The sequence below is a fragment of the Camelina sativa genome, chromosome 2, assembly GCF_030686135.1.
Source record: "Camelina sativa cultivar CO46 ecotype springtype chromosome 2, ASM3068613v1".
In the NCBI taxonomy this organism is placed as follows: Eukaryota; Viridiplantae; Streptophyta; class Magnoliopsida; order Brassicales; family Brassicaceae; genus Camelina; species Camelina sativa.
In genome coordinates, this window is record NC_141881.1 from 19,802,515 (window position 1) to 19,820,625 (window position 18,111).

General features: G+C 37.9%; 3 protein-coding genes across 4 annotated transcripts; all 3 read right to left on the reverse strand.

The window, feature by feature from the left end:
- Window positions 1-885: 885 nt before the first annotated feature.
- Window positions 886-2,727, reverse strand: LOC104752755 (putative F-box protein At5g52620). The gene is made up of 2 exons (XM_010474972.2): window positions 2,260-2,727; window positions 886-1,738 (listed from the first exon to the last, which is right to left on the reverse strand). Exons 1-2 carry the CDS (start codon window positions 2,725-2,727, stop codon window positions 1,037-1,039), a joined length of 1,170 nt encoding a protein of 389 aa, XP_010473274.2. The 3' UTR covers window positions 886-1,036.
- Window positions 2,728-4,853: 2,126 nt separating this feature from the next.
- Window positions 4,854-7,432, reverse strand: LOC104726052 (putative FBD-associated F-box protein At5g53635). 2 transcript variants are annotated; one of them, XM_010444827.3, is made up of 5 exons: window positions 7,288-7,432; window positions 6,953-7,091; window positions 5,788-6,687; window positions 5,551-5,691; window positions 4,854-5,456 (listed from the first exon to the last, which is right to left on the reverse strand). In XM_010444827.3, exons 3-5 carry the CDS (start codon window positions 6,676-6,678, stop codon window positions 5,163-5,165), a joined length of 1,326 nt encoding a protein of 441 aa, XP_010443129.2. In that variant the 5' UTR covers window positions 6,679-6,687; window positions 6,953-7,091; window positions 7,288-7,432; the 3' UTR covers window positions 4,854-5,162. The 2 variants fall into 2 exon arrangements, with proteins under 2 accessions (XP_010443129.2, XP_087342189.1); XM_087486063.1 differs by lacking the exons at window positions 6,953-7,091; window positions 7,288-7,432 and having other exon boundaries at window positions 5,788-6,852.
- A 1,098-nt stretch (window positions 7,433-8,530) lies between these two features.
- LOC104752759 (F-box/FBD/LRR-repeat protein At1g51370-like) lies at window positions 8,531-10,434 on the reverse strand. Its single transcript, XM_010474987.3, has 4 exons — window positions 10,285-10,434; window positions 9,280-10,103; window positions 9,056-9,196; window positions 8,531-8,975 (listed from the first exon to the last, which is right to left on the reverse strand). The coding sequence occupies exons 2-4, from the start codon at window positions 10,072-10,074 to the stop codon at window positions 8,658-8,660; spliced, it is 1,254 nt and encodes a 417-aa protein (XP_010473289.1). The 5' UTR covers window positions 10,075-10,103; window positions 10,285-10,434; the 3' UTR covers window positions 8,531-8,657.
- Window positions 10,435-18,111: the final 7,677 nt, after the last annotated feature.

Below are 18,111 nucleotides of genomic sequence, written 5' to 3' on the forward strand. Positions count from 1 at the left end.
TAAAATATCCTTAACTCACTACACCATAGATAAATCATCGGGAGAGGGAATAAACCGTCGTCTTTCTCACTAGTTTACATGACTTCTTTCTTTTTATGAAATGAATCTAACAACATTTTTATAGCTTGGTGTTTTTAAATAGTTGTCCATTTTTCTTAACTTTTTTGTTTTCACTAGAAAGATCTAACTCTAAGGAGCTATCTCATTTTATATCTTACACCATAGATAACTCACTTACAATTATAACGCAGTTGACACAATATAACTTACTCATAACCAAGCAAAGAAATCTCGGAAAAAATATTTAGCTCTGGAGTCACTTGATCACATGCATGTATTTGCATTTTCGGTCTTCGCGCTTGTAAGACCTTTCCTCTAATCCCATACGCGAAGAAGCTCAGTTGGATTTTATACTTAAGCAAGCTCAACCGGCTTAGACAACTAGTTTCAAAGTGATAGTTTTTGGTAGTTACTAGCTAAGAAGTAAAGCTCCAAAAAGAGAGAACTATGAGTAGGATAAATAAGAAGAGTACTACAAACTTTGCTTAAATTGTGGTGGTCATATGTAATACTTATGTTTGTCAACCATGCACGTAACCTGAAATAGCTTAGAACGACAAAGAATCAGGCACACTAATTATTAGTATCATGCAAGAAATTAGAACCCCTAAACAGCATTAAGTGAAGTAAGATATAGCTAGGATCTTTCATGAATGATTAATTGCAACTCAAACATTTAGTTTCAGCAGGAGTTTTTTTCTTTCTCTGTGGCATCAAAACAGCAGCTCAATCAAATAAATTCGTTTAAGTAGACGAAGAATGCCGAGAGACAAGACTATTTCTATAATATCATTACGAATAAAGGGTGTTTTGTAAAAACGCAACTGATGTGGGATATAGAAAATATTGTTTTGATATCAAGTAACATCGAGATTGATAAAACCTGGAAAAAAAATTGATAAGCCAACAAAATGATGGACTCACTCACCTGTAGACGGAAGGTCGCATATACAGGCGAAAATGGCTAGACTCTGTGTCACGTAAACCTGTAATCTTCTGCATAGTCCACAAAGGTGTAAACACTACTACTAATTTTAGGCGCTTCTAAACCTTGGATTAAAACTTGTTGCAAAGTGTTTCTTTCGGGATTAATGTACAACACAACGAAGGGTTTAGCACATAGATAATCCGGGGACAGAATAATTTCACCATAAGCAGTCACTCCAACAACGGACATACGGCATTCATAGACAAAATTCTCGGGCAAATATTCACGATGCAACCAGTCCTGTTTCTGGACATCCTCAAGAATCCACAACCGCAACCGGAGTCTACTAAATTGTTGACCGTAGTTCCTGATTCGGACCAAACTGGTCACGCCTAATTTACCCTTGTAATTAATCAGTCTTAGGCTGCGAGAAGAACAACTGAATATGCTCCTGGTAGTAGAGTCTTCGTCAAGAAACCTAAGTTTCTCAGACCTAACATCAAAACAAGCTATTTTCTCAATGTTTTGGTAGCCAGCAGCTAGGTAATACAAAACCCCATTGATGCATATCCCTCCTCGACTTTTAGGATAATGGTTCCCTCGAAGTTGGACCTTCCTCCATGACATTCTTCCAGTTCCTAATGTCAGGATATATCCCTCTCCATGACGATTTTTGGTTACGGCCAGTACCTTGTACTGTTTGTTAATCGGATCGTACCCTAAAAGGCTTCTCGATGTTGAAGTTTTGCTCTTGTATTATACCAGAAGCCATTGCTTCAAATACAAGCATGGTAGAGAATAAAACAGAGAATGAAAAAGTGGAAAACTTCTCAATTATTCTCAACGATTTGGCCTTGCAACATTACACACAATTATATAGAGTGCTACGGTCGTAACCGTTCGTTTAGTAACCGAACAAACGCAACTATCTAACATGCACCCTTTAATATGCATACACATATCTAAGTATATCTTGAACATGTAGCATATGACCGAACATGTAGCATATCTTAGACCATCATCATCCGAGAACTGCTTCCTTGTTACTCAAAATACTATATTTTAATTATTTTATTATAATATTATTATATATTTAAATAAAAAATCTGTAAAAAAAAATTGGCCAATCATAAACAGCTATATCTTAAAGAACCGATGCTTCAGATGCTTAGTGGAGAAGCGTTTCTCTCTCTTTGATTTACTTTATCATTATTATTTAATTTTTAAGTGAGAGTATCCTTGAGAGTAACTACTAGTAATTATGCTCTAACACTCGAATGGTTCTTCCTTTTCATTTGAGGTAATCTCGCGTACTGTCCTGTGCTAGGGTTACATATCACCGGCGCATCATCTCTCTCATCTTCTGAGATTTTCATACTAGGGAAATATAGTAAGCTAGAGACAGGGTCACACATTTTGCTTTCGTCAATGTATCCAATTGGTAACTGCATATGAAAATCGGCGGCTACTATAAAAGAAGGATCGTTCTTATCTGGATTTCGAGGCTGAGGCGATGAGTACAACCACAAGTTACCGGAATCTTCTTGGACTGCGAATAAGAGACGTGGCCGAGTCGAAGACCTAGTCAAGAACAACTCAGTGAAATCTGGACGGCTTAGTATGGACGCGCAGAACTTGGATGCGAGACCAAACCTAGCGATGGACTTGGCAGATAATTTCGAGAGTATCTCGATAATGATGTCAATCGGGATCGGATCGGAGTTGTCTTCCATATCCATTGAGTTTCAAATATCGTGTATTATTGATTGACCTACCGTAGGCTCTAGTTTAGGGTTTTAAGAGCAATCTCTCTAGGGTAGAGTTCGAAAGGGTGGGACAAAAAATCGTAACCCGAAAAAACAAACCGAACAAAACCGAAATAAATGTATTTAATAATGTTTTTAAGATTTTTTATTGGGTTTATAATTATTTAAATTGAAAAGTATATTTTGATTACATTATAAATCATGTATAAGTTATTGATTGATATATTATTTCTATTATACATTTATACTAGATTTGGACCGTGCTACAGCACGGGTTGAAATACATTTTATTATTTTTAAAATATTATATATGTAATTGTATATAATATTATTTGGATGCAATTCATGCAAATAATTTTTATTGTAAATATTATTCATGAAATGTAAATGTATTATGTAAGTCTTATATTGTTAATTTTAACCCGTGTTAGAGTATATGAAATTATTAATCCGTGCTAGAGTGTGTCCAGCAGCTTCCGTGCTAGAGTATATAAAAATTTAACTCGTGCTTGAGTTTGTAAATCTTAAAATTATAATATAAAAACAAAATTCAATCTGTGCTCTAGCATGGTCCTAATTTTTATTGAACGTTATGGTTTATCAATAAAATCTGTGGAAAGTAAATTTCTAATATTGTGTTTAAAGATCTTTGGAAACAACTTGATATATGACTAAAATCTTCTAAAAATACAGTTTGAAAGATCCATGATTTTATTTATTACCATTAATATATCAATTATCAATTTGGAATATCTCCAATTAAGGTTGCACCCAATATTTAGGTGTAACCATTAATATATGAATTAATCTATAACTTATCTATAACCTATTTGTAATCATTTATAATTAATTAAAAATATAAAGTCTACAAAAACTATGTTGTGTACTTCTTTTTATTAAAAAGGAGATCATTTGAAATAACTCCGCGATTATAATTTTAAATTAAATAATATAATTTAATCACTATAATATAAACTATATTGTGTACTTCTCTTTATTTTATATTATAATATAAATAATATAAACTATGTTATGTACTTTTCTTTTATTAAAAAGAAGATCATTTGAAATAACTATGTTGTGATCTTCATGATATATTTGCTCCACGATTTATGGATTTATTATTTATTATCTATATACTCCACGATTTATGAATTTATTATTTATTATCTATATATAAAGAGTTATCTTATGAAGAGTTATCCCATACGCGAAGGAGCTCAGTTGGATTTTATACTTAAGCAGGGCTTAACAGCCGGTTTAGACAACTAGTTTCAAAGTGATAGTTTGCTGTACTTACTAGCTAAGAAGTAAGAACTAAAGCTCCAAAGAGAGAACTATGAGTAGGATATATAATTAAGTAGAGTACAAACTTTGCTTAAATTGTGGTGGTCATATGTAATACTTATGTATGTCAACCACGTAACCTGTAGAGATAGCTTAGAACGTAACCTGTACCGTACACTAATTATTAGTACATGCAAGAAAATAGAATCCGGAAACAGCATTAACTCAAGTAAGATATAGCTAGGATCTTTCATGAATGATTAATTGCAACTCAAACATCATGAATGTTTTAGTAGGATCTTTTGTTTTTTTTTATAAAACATCATGAATGTTTTAGTAGCATTAACTCAAGTAAGATATAGCTAGGATCTTTCATGAATGATTAAATTGCAACTCAAACATCATGAATTATTAGTATCATCAAACATCTAGTTTTAGTACGAGTTTTTTTTTTCTCTGGGGTATCAAACAGCAATAATAATACAGCGTCTTGGGATTTCCAGGATATCCTTGACTATGTGTTTTTCATCCGTACAATAATAATTCAAACGTAGAGTCAGTTTCTTGAGGATTGTGGAATTCTCTAGGAAGTACCTTATTAGCTTCCATTCTTCTGCCCCATATCCCGAGATGGTGGTTTTGATATCAACATACTCAAGCGAAGATAACAAACACTCTGGCACAGACCAATCAAATCCACTCGGCTCTTCGTGACGCGGTAAGGAAACAAAGTCGGGACTAGGCAAGAAACCGCGATGGAGTCGTAATTACGAAACGAATGAGCAAAATTCAGAAACGAATGAGCAAAATAATTACGCTATCCATAATAATCACTAAATCCAAGTAATAATGAAACTGCTATCCATATCCAACATTGTCGTTACACAAAATCACCAAAAAAAAAAAAAAAAAAAACCAGTTTGATTCTAAGAACAACTGAGATTTCCGACCAAGTATAGTACGTTTCCTTTTTCAAACCTACGACCCAGATGATAAGAAACATATGAAAGCTTATGCCTAGATGGAGCAAAGCCATGCCAACCATGAGAACTACAACGCATATTCACTTCGTTTTACATAATATCACGAAACCTTGCAATGTTCCCTCTACTCTTTACCGATCAAAGAAAGACGACTTCACATTCGGTAGAGCGTCTTGGAATGTTGAGGAGTTTCTTGACCAAGTCATCTTGAATCTGTATTGCATCATAATGCCAAGGTAGAGTGAGTTTCTTGAGGACAGCCGCATTTTCTAGGAAGTACCTTACTAGCTTCATCTCTGCAGCAAGTCCCGAGACTTTCACTTTGAAATCAACAAATTCGAGAGACGATAGCAAACACTGAGGCACAGTTGAAAGATCGACTTGATTCATCTCGTCAAATGGCATTTCCACATGATCTGCATTGTAGCATACCTGATAACAGAAGACAAGATTAAAACACAAAAGACAAAATATGCAGAATCTTCGAAGGAATGGAAAAAACTTATTGGGTTTGGCAGATCATCACCAAGATGAGCGACTTCAAGTTTGGGAAGCTTCCAAGAAAGGTTGGTAACCATTTCAAATGGGAATAATAGAGCTCTACTTGCAGGCAGGACATGTAACCAAACTGAGGCAGTGGTTCTAGTTTCGAGTATTCACAGAGAAGCTAGAACAAGAGGAAAAAAAACTGATGTGGGTCAAGAAATATTCATGATAGATTATGGGAACATATGTCGAATATGGGAATTGACATAGATGATACCTCGAAAGTGCCTAGATGTATGAACATATCACTGATCTTTGAAATCTGGGGGAGAAAACTGTGAAAACTATTTCTCCTGGATAAAACATCTGCTTCTTCAAAAAACAAACCAGGGGTGAGATCAAGATCTAACTTGACATTGGAATCCATAATGGTTATTATAAAGCTTTTTGGTAAATTATCACGGATGCTCAAAAAGCGTAATCGAGGGGCATCAATCAGAAATCCTGTATCACCCACAGAGAAGCGTATGCTTATAGTGAGCCTCTTCAATGACGTAGATAGCACCCTAAAGACCTTTGCACCAGAATTAACTAGTCCCAACTCTAGCTCTTCAAGGACAGGGGAGGATGAGACAAGTCTCTCAAAAGTGGTCTCATTGGGATACCTCATATAGTCTAAATGCAGGATCTTCAGACAAGGCAAGGAAACAAACTCGGCACTAGGCAAGGCCACCCAACACATCTTTAAGGATAGCACTGTCTCACAAGTATAAAGGCTTAGGGGCATCTCATAAGCATAACGAACTTGTAGATGTTGGACGTTACGCTTGACAGCAGCATCGATCCATGATGTGAAGTGAGGATTGACATTTCCATAGCTCATAGTTAAGTTGAGCTTGTGAATGCATGAAACTCTGCTGGAATGGAAAAACCTGTCACCAAAACTCAAAAAGGCATCGGAATTAGGGAACTTGGACAATGCCAATTCCAAACGAGGAAGCCAAAGCCAGAGAGTCCTCCATCTGGTGGATAATACGCTAGTCTTAACACTGTCCTTTAGGGGAAGATGAGAGAGAATGTGACATATCAAAGGATCAGGTAACTGGCTTATCCTATCTTCCAACCATTTGGAACAAAGAAGCTGAGTCTTTATCTCGTTATCAACCATTATGCCTTGCTGTGCAACATTGAACATGAAAGTTTCAAAAAGAGATGATTTTTGACTTACAAGAACATTTTCTAGGGAACTCAAGAAACCCTAGTGTTAGCAAGAGAGACGAATCAAAACTCAAGAAACCCAAATGTTAACAAAATCCGTTTACGGAGACAAAAGGAGAGTGTGTGAGAGAGTCAGGCTATAGGGTTTTTAAAAGTCTTATCGAAGAAGATGATGATTTTACAAAACAAATTACACAAAAAGGGTAAAGTAAGAAGAACTTAACAGTGTTTTTGGTCGAACGGAAAGGAATCACTCGCAGCAGGAACAGTAAATCGTAAAATTCGCCGGCGGGAAAAGAATCAGTTGCTGGAAATGGCCGGAGCTCTCTGCATTTCGATTCTCTCTCAATCTCAAGGCTCTCTCTGTATGTAATGCTAATAGTTAATTTACAAAAGCAACCAATTACGAATGAAAATACAAATTAAAAAACAGATATCGGGAAGAACACATGCCATTGCCAGGGCTTGTTTGGTTTTAGGGTTTTTAAGATTTCTGAAGTTGACTATAAATCCAAGTAAATTTTACAAAAAGAATGCACAAGGTCTGAGCTTTAATTACCTATTTGGTCTTCCTCCCGAGTCGTGTAGCAGCAGATAGGTGACTTTACACTGACCACTGTGAAGTAAAAAGGCTCTCAGTTTCCGATTTACAAACAACCCCTCTTTTGGGAAGAAGAAGGATTCATGTGTACCATTGACACAAACGCTTTACCGTTTTTACTTCTTACTACAAACCGCCTTGCCGTTTTTATCTCTCTGTTTGGACCAAACCGGACACTCCTACTTTTTGTTCACACTTGACACTTCACATACTAAAAAAAAACTTAAAATGACATACTAATGTAGATCAATTTACTATAACACATTCAAAAACCAAAGCAAAAAAAAAAAAAAAAAAAAAAACCATGATACCATAAGACCATAATTTGTTCGTCGAAACAGCAAAATAAGACCATAATTTGTTTACAATAATAACAGTTCAAAAACATATACATGTCTTTGATGATTTGGGGACAGATATTTTTTAAAAAAAATAAAAATGATGTTTGTTACATTTGACAAAGAAAAGGAAGAAGATGATGCAGTTACAAATTCACAAACCTAGAGTGAGTTTCCCAATTTTACCTCACTCTAGCTTCATTTTTGCGATATAACTCTCATTATAGAAAACTGCATTCACATAAAGAAACTTTGAAAGCGACTTGATGTATTTGCATTGGAACCCAAATCTTCTGAATTTGCTTTTCTCTACTTCCAACAGCTTCCTGCACTTGAATGTTAAATTAGTGCTTGAGTAAATTGTGCAAGTATCCATCAACTTCAAAATAGAGTTGGTAATTGGTGATTGTTTACTTGTGCAAGACTTAAAACTGCAATATTTATGTGTGTGTTGGCTCATAGCCGAAACGAAGTGTTCGACAATCTTTTTGAGTACCTAGAGAAAAAGGACTTTACAATCTGCTAAATAGCGGATTTATTTTATAATCTGCTAAATAGCGTAGTTCAGGAGCATCAATCAGAATTCCTGATTCAGACAAATCAAAGGGATCAGGCTTATCCTATCTTCTTTCAATCTCTGATTCAAGCACTCCCTGGAGGCAACAAGCCTGTTTTGATTTCCCTCTAGCAACAATATTTGTCTTTTCTTATGTAGAAAACTTCAAAATTGAAAACGAAAGTTTCAAAAGAGACGATTTAGATGCAAATGCAACGGTAATAAAAGGCACACATAGCTTGCATCAACCTAATCAAATTCTTTAACAAGCCAGCAGCTAGCAAAAAACACAAATACACACTAGTGCTTGATCAATTTGTGGAGATATCCATCAAATATGAGATAAAGCTGGTAATGATTGTTGTTACATTACATGAGTAGCAACCACCAAGTAACATTATAAAAAAAAAAAAAAAAAAAGATAAATGAAATGTTCAACAATAGATATTCTTAGGAATCACAGAACAATGGAGTTCACAGACGCTAGAGCATCTTGGCATCGTAAGGAGTTCTTGAAGGAAGGCACACTTAGACTTTCCGGCATAGTAAACATCGAGCTTTAGTTTCTCCAGGATTTTCGAATTCTTCAAGAAATATCTTACTAGCTCCAATTCTCCTTCGTACACTGCGATTGAACGTCTCCATTCCACTACCTTGAGCGATGATACCAAACAATGAGGCACTGTTGTTGAAAACATCACCTTTAGTTCTGTATTCTTCTTACCACACATGGATCGGTCCTTAACCAATTTCTGCAAAAACAGAAGAAAACATATTGAGTAGAGAATAATATACACAAAAGATAAATCAGAGGGTTATAGTTATTCACTACCATAACTAAAGATTCTAGTTTTGGGCAGCTCTGAAGAAGGGTTGGCAACGTTGCAAGATCAAATTTAGAAAATTCAACATTCAAGCGGGATAGGTCACGAAACTGAAACAGTGGTCCCGGTTTCGAGTATTGAAAGATTTCCTGGTAACACAAGTTAACAAGTAAAGGAGGAATGATATGGTAAGAAACTTCATATATATGCTTTAAAGAGAAGAGATGTATACCTTCCTAATACCATTACTAATAACTAGCTCCCTCACCAATGGTACGCAGGTGAGGATGTCATGAATCATGCTACTACTGCATCTCATATGGCTTAAATCAAAATCTAGTTTGGCAGAGGAACCCAAATTGACGATCTGAAAGTTCATTGTTGAGGAGACCGTAGCCTTCAAAGACTGCAGTAGAGGTGCATCAATCAAAACTTCAGCAAACTCGCATATATAGGCTGTCTTTAGGGTGTGAGAGCGCACTTGTACAACATTTGCATCATCATAAGTTGGAGCTCTGGTGATGGTTAAATGTTCCAGAACTGGGGAGCCTGAGATAAGTTTCTGCAAGGTGGTCTCGTTGCGATACTTATTATTCCCTAAATACATGAACTTCAGACAAGGTAAGGAAACAAACTCAGCATTACACATGGTTACATTACAGAGTTGTAAGTGTACCAGTGTCTCACAGGTATATAAACTCAGGGGTATCTTATCTCTATTATAATAACTTAAGCTGAGTTTCCGAATCCATGACTCCCTATGGGAAATAAAAAACCTTTCAACAAAACTCGCAAAGGCATCAAACTTTGAGAATTCGTAGGAGCTTAAGTCCAATCCAGGAACAGATTGCCAAAGATATCTCCATCTGGTAGACAAAACGCTTGTTCTGACAGCATCCTTTGTAGAGAGATGATAAAGTATTTCAGATATCAAATGTTCCGGTAACTGGCTAATCCTATCTTCTTCTTCCTTATGTGACACTTTTAGTTTGTCACATATTTTGGTTTTCTTCTTTCTATCCACCATTGCTCTCTCTATCTTTAACACTAACTAATCTGCATTATCAAAATTTAAGAAAAGGTAAATAAAAAACACAACCAACTAATCCGCATCATACCTAATCAAAATTCTTAAAACAGATATCGAACTACTATATAAGTGTTTACAGAACAAATTAGGTTAGGGCTTTTCAATGTTTCTGAAGATGGCTAGAAATCAAGGAAGAAGAGGACGCACCAGAGTGGACTTTTACCACCGGCAGATCAAACCTATTCGTCTTTCTCGACAGTCCTCGCGTCGAAGTGACTTCTTTTATCGCCTTTCTTACTGCTACTGTCAATTGATGACTTTTCCAGTGGTTCTTTCTTAGTGCTAGGGCTAGGCTTTGGAACAAGGACGCGAACGTCTTACCGTTTTTATATCTTACTACAAACGCCTTGCCGTTTTTATCTCTCCGTCTGAACCAATAAACCACCAAATGTCTGATTGGACCAAACCGGAAATACTAAAAACTGGTTTAATCCTGGTTTTAAATTTTGATGTCAATTCGACTAACACGTTCAAAGAGTAGGAAAGCATACACATGCTCTGTTACTATCATTTTTTAAAAATTAAGTGTTAGGTGTTTTGACTTCTTTACTGACGATGCTCGTTTTGTGATTGTTTGTTTGCAGAAGAAGAAAGAGAAGCAGAGAGAGAGATGACACGCGGATTACAAGTTCCCAAAGCCAAACACCGGCTAAGGTACGTCTTGGTGAGCTAACTGACCAGCTCACAAGGTCTCATAGAACGTTTATAAACTGAGTACAAGAGACCAGGAGAGATTTGACACCCTAGAGAGGCTATACAACCGAGAAAGAAGATAAGTCTACTCTTACTCTCAAGCCACTCTCTAGATCTAACCTGCTTGCCACTCTCGTTTTATTTCTTATTGTGTTGGCTGCTTCTTGCAGCTTATCCCCTTTTATACTCTTGATGGAGATACCTCTGACAGCTCACCTTAACCTAGGTGAATCGAAAACCTTATCCCTTTGCCAGCAATGACAAGAACCGTACACTGCAGAACGCGACAAAGACTTGTGCTGACCAGAGTTTACCATTGCTAATGTTTGAATCCTTCGTGGGCCTGTCTTCTTTAGTGCTCGGCCCATTATCCTGAGTTGTGGTCCACTAAGGAATTGGATCGACACTTCACATTCTCCACCTCGATTCACTTCCGACAACCCGAAAGAGAGTGACACTTCTCCTTGTCGATTCCCTTTCCCGTTCCGACTGAACCGCCGGAACCCTAGCTCACCCCGAGCTAGTCTCAGTTCCGAAGAACCTTCAAATCGCTTCTTCAATCCTCAAACTTCTTCACCGGCAAGGATTTAGTGAGGATGTCAGCTGGATTGATCTTCGTATCAATCTTGGTCACGACCACATCACCTTCTGCAATCACGTCTCGGATGAAATGATAGCGAGTCTGGATGTGCTTTGTCCTCTCATGGAAAACGTTGTTCTTGGCTAAGCAGATGGCGCTCTGTGAGTCACAGAAGATCTCGGTTGTCTCCTGAGGGAAACCCAACTCACTGGTAATTCTTTTAAGCCATAACGCTTCCTTGGTAGCCTCTGCTAAAGCCATGTATTCCGCCTCTGTTGATGACATGGCGACTATCTTTTGCAGGCCTGAACGCCAACTGACTGTATTTCCTCCGACTTGGAAAGCATAGCCGGTAATAGACCTTCTCCAATCCAGGTCAGTTGCATAATCACTGTCACAGAACCCTACAACCTCAAATGTGTTGGATCTTCTGAATGTTAAACAACACTTTGAGCTTCTGCTTAAATACCTTAATATCCAGATAACTGCTTCCCAATGTTTCATGTTAGGAGAGCTCATGAACCGGCTTACAAGACCCACGGCGTGAGCAATGTCTGGTCTGGTTCCTACCATTGCGTACATGACGCTTCCGACCACACTGGAGTAAGGTTTGTTCCTAATCTGTAGCTCTATTTCAGCTCTGTTGTCTTCAGGAGTACTACATAGTTTGAAATGACACCCGATTGGTGTTTGCACTGAATCTGATCTCCCAACCTAAGCTTCTTAGGATCTTCTCTATGTAGTTTTCTTGAGACAGTATCAGTGTACCCTTGTTTCTATCTCTGATAATATCCATCCCAAGAATCCTTCGAGCTGGCCCCAAATCCTTCATTTCGAACTCTTTACTCAACATTAACTTCACCTTTTCAACCTCTGTTAGGTCCTTAGCCGCCACTAGCATGTCATCCACATAAAGAAGTAGATAGACATACTTTCCCTCTCCATAACACTTGAAATAAACACACGAATCATATTCGCTTCTTGTAAACTTCTTTTCTTTCATGAACGTATCAAACCTCTTATTCCACTGCCTTGGGGATTGCTTGAGACCGTATAGGGACTTTAGGAGCAAACATACCTTGTTTCCCCGTTGATAACCTTCGGGTTGTTCCATGAGTATTCGTTCCTCAAGATGTCCATTCAAGAATGCTGTCTTTACATCTAGTTGTTCGAGCTCCAGGTCGTTTTTGACAACGATAGACAGCATTAGCCTGATGGTGGTATGCTTCACTACTGGTGAGAAGACCTCATTGTAGTCAATTCCTTCAATTTGTGCATACCCCTTTGCTACCAACCTTGCCTTAAATCTTGGTTCCTCAACACCCTCTATTCCAGGTTTAAGCTTGAACACCCACTTACACCCAATTACCTTCTGTCCTTCTGGTCTCTCAATCAGTTTCCAAGTCTGATTCTTATCTTGTGATGCCATTTCCTCATCTGATGCACCATTCCACTCTTCAGCGTGTTTACTGCTCATAGCCTCTTGATAAGTCTTTGGTTCTTCAATCTCTATCATTTCAGCCATAGTTAGTGCATAAGCTGCGACATCACAGTCATCAAATCTGCTTGGTGGCTTGATGGTTCTCCTCACTCTATCCCTTGTTAAGAGATAGTTCTCAAGATCAGATGCTAGTCCTCCCATTTCAGTTTCTTGACCTGGTTCATTTCCAGTTTCTTGTTCTTGATGAGCTCCACCTCCAGCTGAGGATTCACCCTGATCTTTCGACAACTCGTTTCCTTGAGTTTCTTCTTGTAAATCAACTCTAACCCTCTCCGATCCGCTAGCAGTTGACTTTACCAAGTCTTTGTAGAGAGTGTCTTCCCAAAATGTGACATCTCGACTTATGACACACTTTCTCTCTTCTTGACTCCAGATTCTGTAACCTTTGACTCCTTGTGGGTATCCCATGAAGATTCCTTTCTTAGCTCTAGGCTTAAGTTTTCCTTGATCAACATGGTAGAACACCAAACATCTAAACCTCTTCATGTGTTCATAGTATGGTTTCGATCCTGACCAGATTTGCTCCGGCACTTCAAAGTTTAGAGGAGTGGATGGTGTTCTATTTATCATATACACCACAGTTGACGTTGCCTTTGCCCAAAACGTTTCACTCAGCCCTGTTTCACTTAGTAAGCTTCTGACTTTCTCTAGTACTGTTCGGTTTAATCTCTCAGCTACTCCGTTCTGCTGAGGGGTGTATGGACACGTCTTGTGTCGCATGATTCCATGAGTCTTGCAGTGATCATCGAATACCTTGTTACAATATTCTAGACCATTGTCTGTTCTTAGCGTCTTAAGTTTCTTCCCACTCTGGTTTTCAACCTACGCCTTCCACTCAACGAACTTGCTAAAAGCTTCATCCTTTGTCTTAAGGAAATACACCCAAACCTTTCTTGAGAAGTCATCTACGAATGAAATATAGTAATGACACTTCGATAGGCTTGGAGTCACATTTGGAGATCCCCACAGGTCTGAGTGAACATACTCGAGCTTCTCCTTCGATGTATGTTTCCCAGTTTTGTACGACTGCTTGTGGAACTTCCCAAGAACACAGTGTTCACATTCCTTTAGCTCTGTATTGTTATCCAGACTGATCAACTCCTTCTTAGCTAACTGTTGTAGACCTTTTGTGCTCACGTGTCCCAACCTGCTATGCCAAAGCATGGCTTGATCTCCAACTTCGACTCCTGAGTTTGCTTGCTCAATTACTGCTTCACCATCGAGGATATAGAGTGTATCCTTATAGTCACCTGCCAAAGCTTCTGTATCTTCACTGAAAACCTTTAGTCTGAAGTTCCTTGACTGAAACCAACAGCCTTGTGCTTCCAATTGACCGAGAGATATCAGATTTCTTTTCGCAGTAGGTGAATCTCTGACCTTTGTTAATATGACAATCGAGTTATCATGATTGACAATCTTTACTTTCCCTATAGCCGTGATCTCGCAGTAAGAATCATTTCCCATCAATATCTTTCCTCCGTTTATCTCCTCAAGATCAAACATAAGATCTTTCCTGTAGGTTAAATGATATGAGCAGCCTGAGTAGAGTATCCATCCTTTTCGTACTAGTGTTTCTGAGGCTGTCAACATCATTGGTTCAGAACCAATAGCTTGTCCAACACCAGCTTCTATCTGGCCCTTCTTTGGACGATCCTTCTTGAAATGTCCTTCAGCTCCGCAAATCCAACAAGTCTTCTTAGCTTTTGGTTTCTCCTTTTCCTTGCCTTTACCTTGCTGTTTAGCTTTAGGATTTGCTTTCTTCTCGAACTTGGGCTTTTGTTGTTGTAAAAAGAGACCTTCACCTCCTGTCTTTGTCAAATAATTGCCCTTTTGCTTCAACTCCGTTTCGAGAGAGTAGGCTGACTGAACGATCTCCTTCAGAGTGATCGTTTCTTTTCCTCCTCTGTACTTGAGAGTATGAACTAGTTGAGCGAAGTGTGATGGTAGACTGTTCAGGAGAATAACAGACTGATCCTCATCACTCAACTCCACCTCAAGACAAGCTAGATCTGAAACAAGTTTGTTGAAAACGTCCAAATTCTTGTCCAGATTCTTGTCTTCCTCCATCTTGAAACTGTAGAATCGTTGCTTGAGATAGAACCGGTTTGGTAATGACTTGTCTTGGTATTGAGACTCTAACGTATCCCACATCTCTAGTGCAGTTTTGTTCTTCATAATCTTTCTCAAGACCATGTCTGTCACACTCATACCGATCAAGTTTCTGACTCTTCTATCTTTAGCTTTCCACTTTGGATCTGACTCATCTTCTTTCTCAGTTTCAGGTGGAGTTAACTCATCAATCTTCAAGACTGACAACAGGCCAAGCAGTTCAAGCTGACCCAACACCCTATGCTTCCATATTGAGAAATCACCTTCTCCATCGAACTTTTCAACCTCGAACTTAGCCTGAGTGGGTTCCATCTACTCTATCCTTACTAGATCTGATCACAACCTAGCTTGGTAACCCAACCGGAAGAGTTTCTTTTCTGACAACGGACCCCAACACACACTACCAAAACAATACCCAGATATGCAACTAGATTCCACGACCGTAAACCTTCAGAAACAGCACAAGCTACCTAGACTCAGAAACCAAGTAAGGACCTTTTACCTACTGAATCTAGATCTCCGGATTCCTTGTGAAAACTTTAGCCTGAGAAGAGAAAACCACCACCTTTATAATCTTCAACCGAAGCTCTGATACCACTTGTTAGGTGTTTTGACTTCTTTACTGACGATGCTCTGTTTTGTGATTGTTTGTTTGCTGAAGAAGAAAGAGAAGCAGAGAGAGAGACGACACGCGGATTACAAGTTCCCAAAGCCAAACACCGGCTAAGGTACGTCTTGGTGAGCTAACTGACCAGCTCACAAGGTCTCATAGAACGTTTATAAACTGAGTACAAGAGACCAGGAGAGATTTGACACCCTAGAGAGGCTATACAACCGAGAAAGAAGATAAGTCTACTCTTACTCTCAAGCCACTCTCTAGATCTAACCTGCTTGCCACTCTCGTTCTATTTTTTATTGTGTTGGCTGCTTCTTGCAGCTTATCCCCTTTTATACTCTTGATGGAGACACCTCTGACAGCTCACCTTAACCTAGGTGAATCGAAAACCTTATCCCTTTGCCAGCAATGACAAGAACTGTACACTGCAGAACGCGACAAAGACTTGTGCTGACCAGAGTTTACCGTTGCCAATGTTTGAATCCTTCGTGGGCCTGTCTTCTTTAATGCTCGGCCCATTATCCTCAGTTGTGGTCCACTAAGGAATTGGATCGACACTTCACATTAAGACATGATATGAGCGTAGTAGGAAAGCATCATCGAAACAACCAGTAAAAAAACTCGAAGAATGATAAACAGAGAGAACCTGCCTTGGGGATTAGTTCTTTATGAATTTTTTCGTTTGATCCCTGATTGAATATTTGTTAGGTCCCAATTTAGGACAATCAATGTTATCAAGAACAAAGGACAAGAACACTTTGGTTCTCAAAGACTTTAGAACAAGTTACTGCAATTTTCTCTTTATAACTTCTCTGTTGAAGTACATGTCTTTAAATACAAATAGCATTGATCGCTCACGATCCTACAAACAAGGAAATAAGAAAGTGGGAAGTGGAGACACTACTTCTCCTATTACTAAGGAGATAACTAAAAGAGTAAACTCGATCCTATCAATATTCCTACTTGAACATGATGAGAGATTATATCTCAATTCCAGTTCCTTAAATATAATTTTAAAAAAAAATAAAACAAACAAACAAACAAAATAAGAAACAGCAATGTTCCTTAGATATTTTGATGAGTCAAAAGATGGGCAGTTTGGCAACCTTAAATAGTCTCTACAGATGAACAACCTTAATTGGCAACCTTAACAGTCTCTACCAAAAACAAAAATTTATCAGTGATGCTCAAAAAGCGCAGTCGAGGCGCATCAATAACCTTTACTCTAAGGAGCTATCTCATTTTCTATCTGATTAATCTATCTTGTTAATCACTTATGAGCAAGAACCCACTTGCTGATTTGCTTCGGATCGATTCACTTGCAATTATAACGCAGTGGACTGTGGACACAATATAACTTAAACTCATAACCACTGCAAAGAATCTCGAAAAGATATTAAGCTCTAGAGTCACTTGATCACATGCATGTATTTGCATTTTCGGTCTACGCTTCGAAGAGCTTTCCTCTAATCCCATACGCGAAGGAGCTCAGTTGGATTTTATGCTTAAGCATGGCTTAACAGCCGGTTTAGACAACTAGTTTGAAAGTGATAGTTTGCTGTACTTACTAGCTAAGAAGTAAGAACTAAAGCTCCAAAGAGAGAACTATGAGTAGGATATATAAATAAGTAGAGTACAAACTTTGCTTAAATTGTGGTGGTCATATGTAATACTTATGTATGTCAACCACGTAACCTGTAGAGATAGCTTAGAACGATAAAGAATCGGGTACACTAATTATTAGTATCATGTAAGAAAATAGAATCCGGAAACAGCATTAACTCAAGTAAGATATAGCTAGGATCTTTCATGAATGATTAATTGCAACTCAAACATCTAGTTTTAGTAAGAGTTTTTTTCTCTGGGGTATCAAACAGCAACTCAAGCAAATAAAACTTTGATGATAAATGTTGGATTGTTTAACGACTCACTCTTTCTTGTGTATTTGCACAAGGGGTAAGGTGTTAAACGCGTATTAGTATTTGAATTAATTAAACTGTGTTGATAATCTCAATTAATCATGTGTCTAGACAAGAATTGGTGAGTAACAAAGCGTGTTAAATTATTTTGTTTAAGTAGACGACGAAGAATGCTGAGAAACAAGAATATAGAATATTGCTATAGAGGTCTTATAAAAAAACGTTATAAACTAGAATATCAATACGAATTAAGAATGTTGAATAAAAATGCAATTGATGTGTGTGATATAGAAAACATTGTTTTGCTTTCAAGTAACGATCGAGAATAAAACCTAGAAAATAAATTGGTAAGCCAACAAAATGATGGACTCACTCACCTGTAGATGAAAGTCACATTTACAGACTCTGTGTTATGTAAACCTGTAACCTTCTGCATAGTCCACAAAGGTGTAAACACTACTATCAATTTCAAGCGCTTCTAAACCTTGGATTATAAGGTGTTCCAGAGTGTTTCTTTCGGGATTAATGTACAACACAACGAAGGGATTACAGAGAT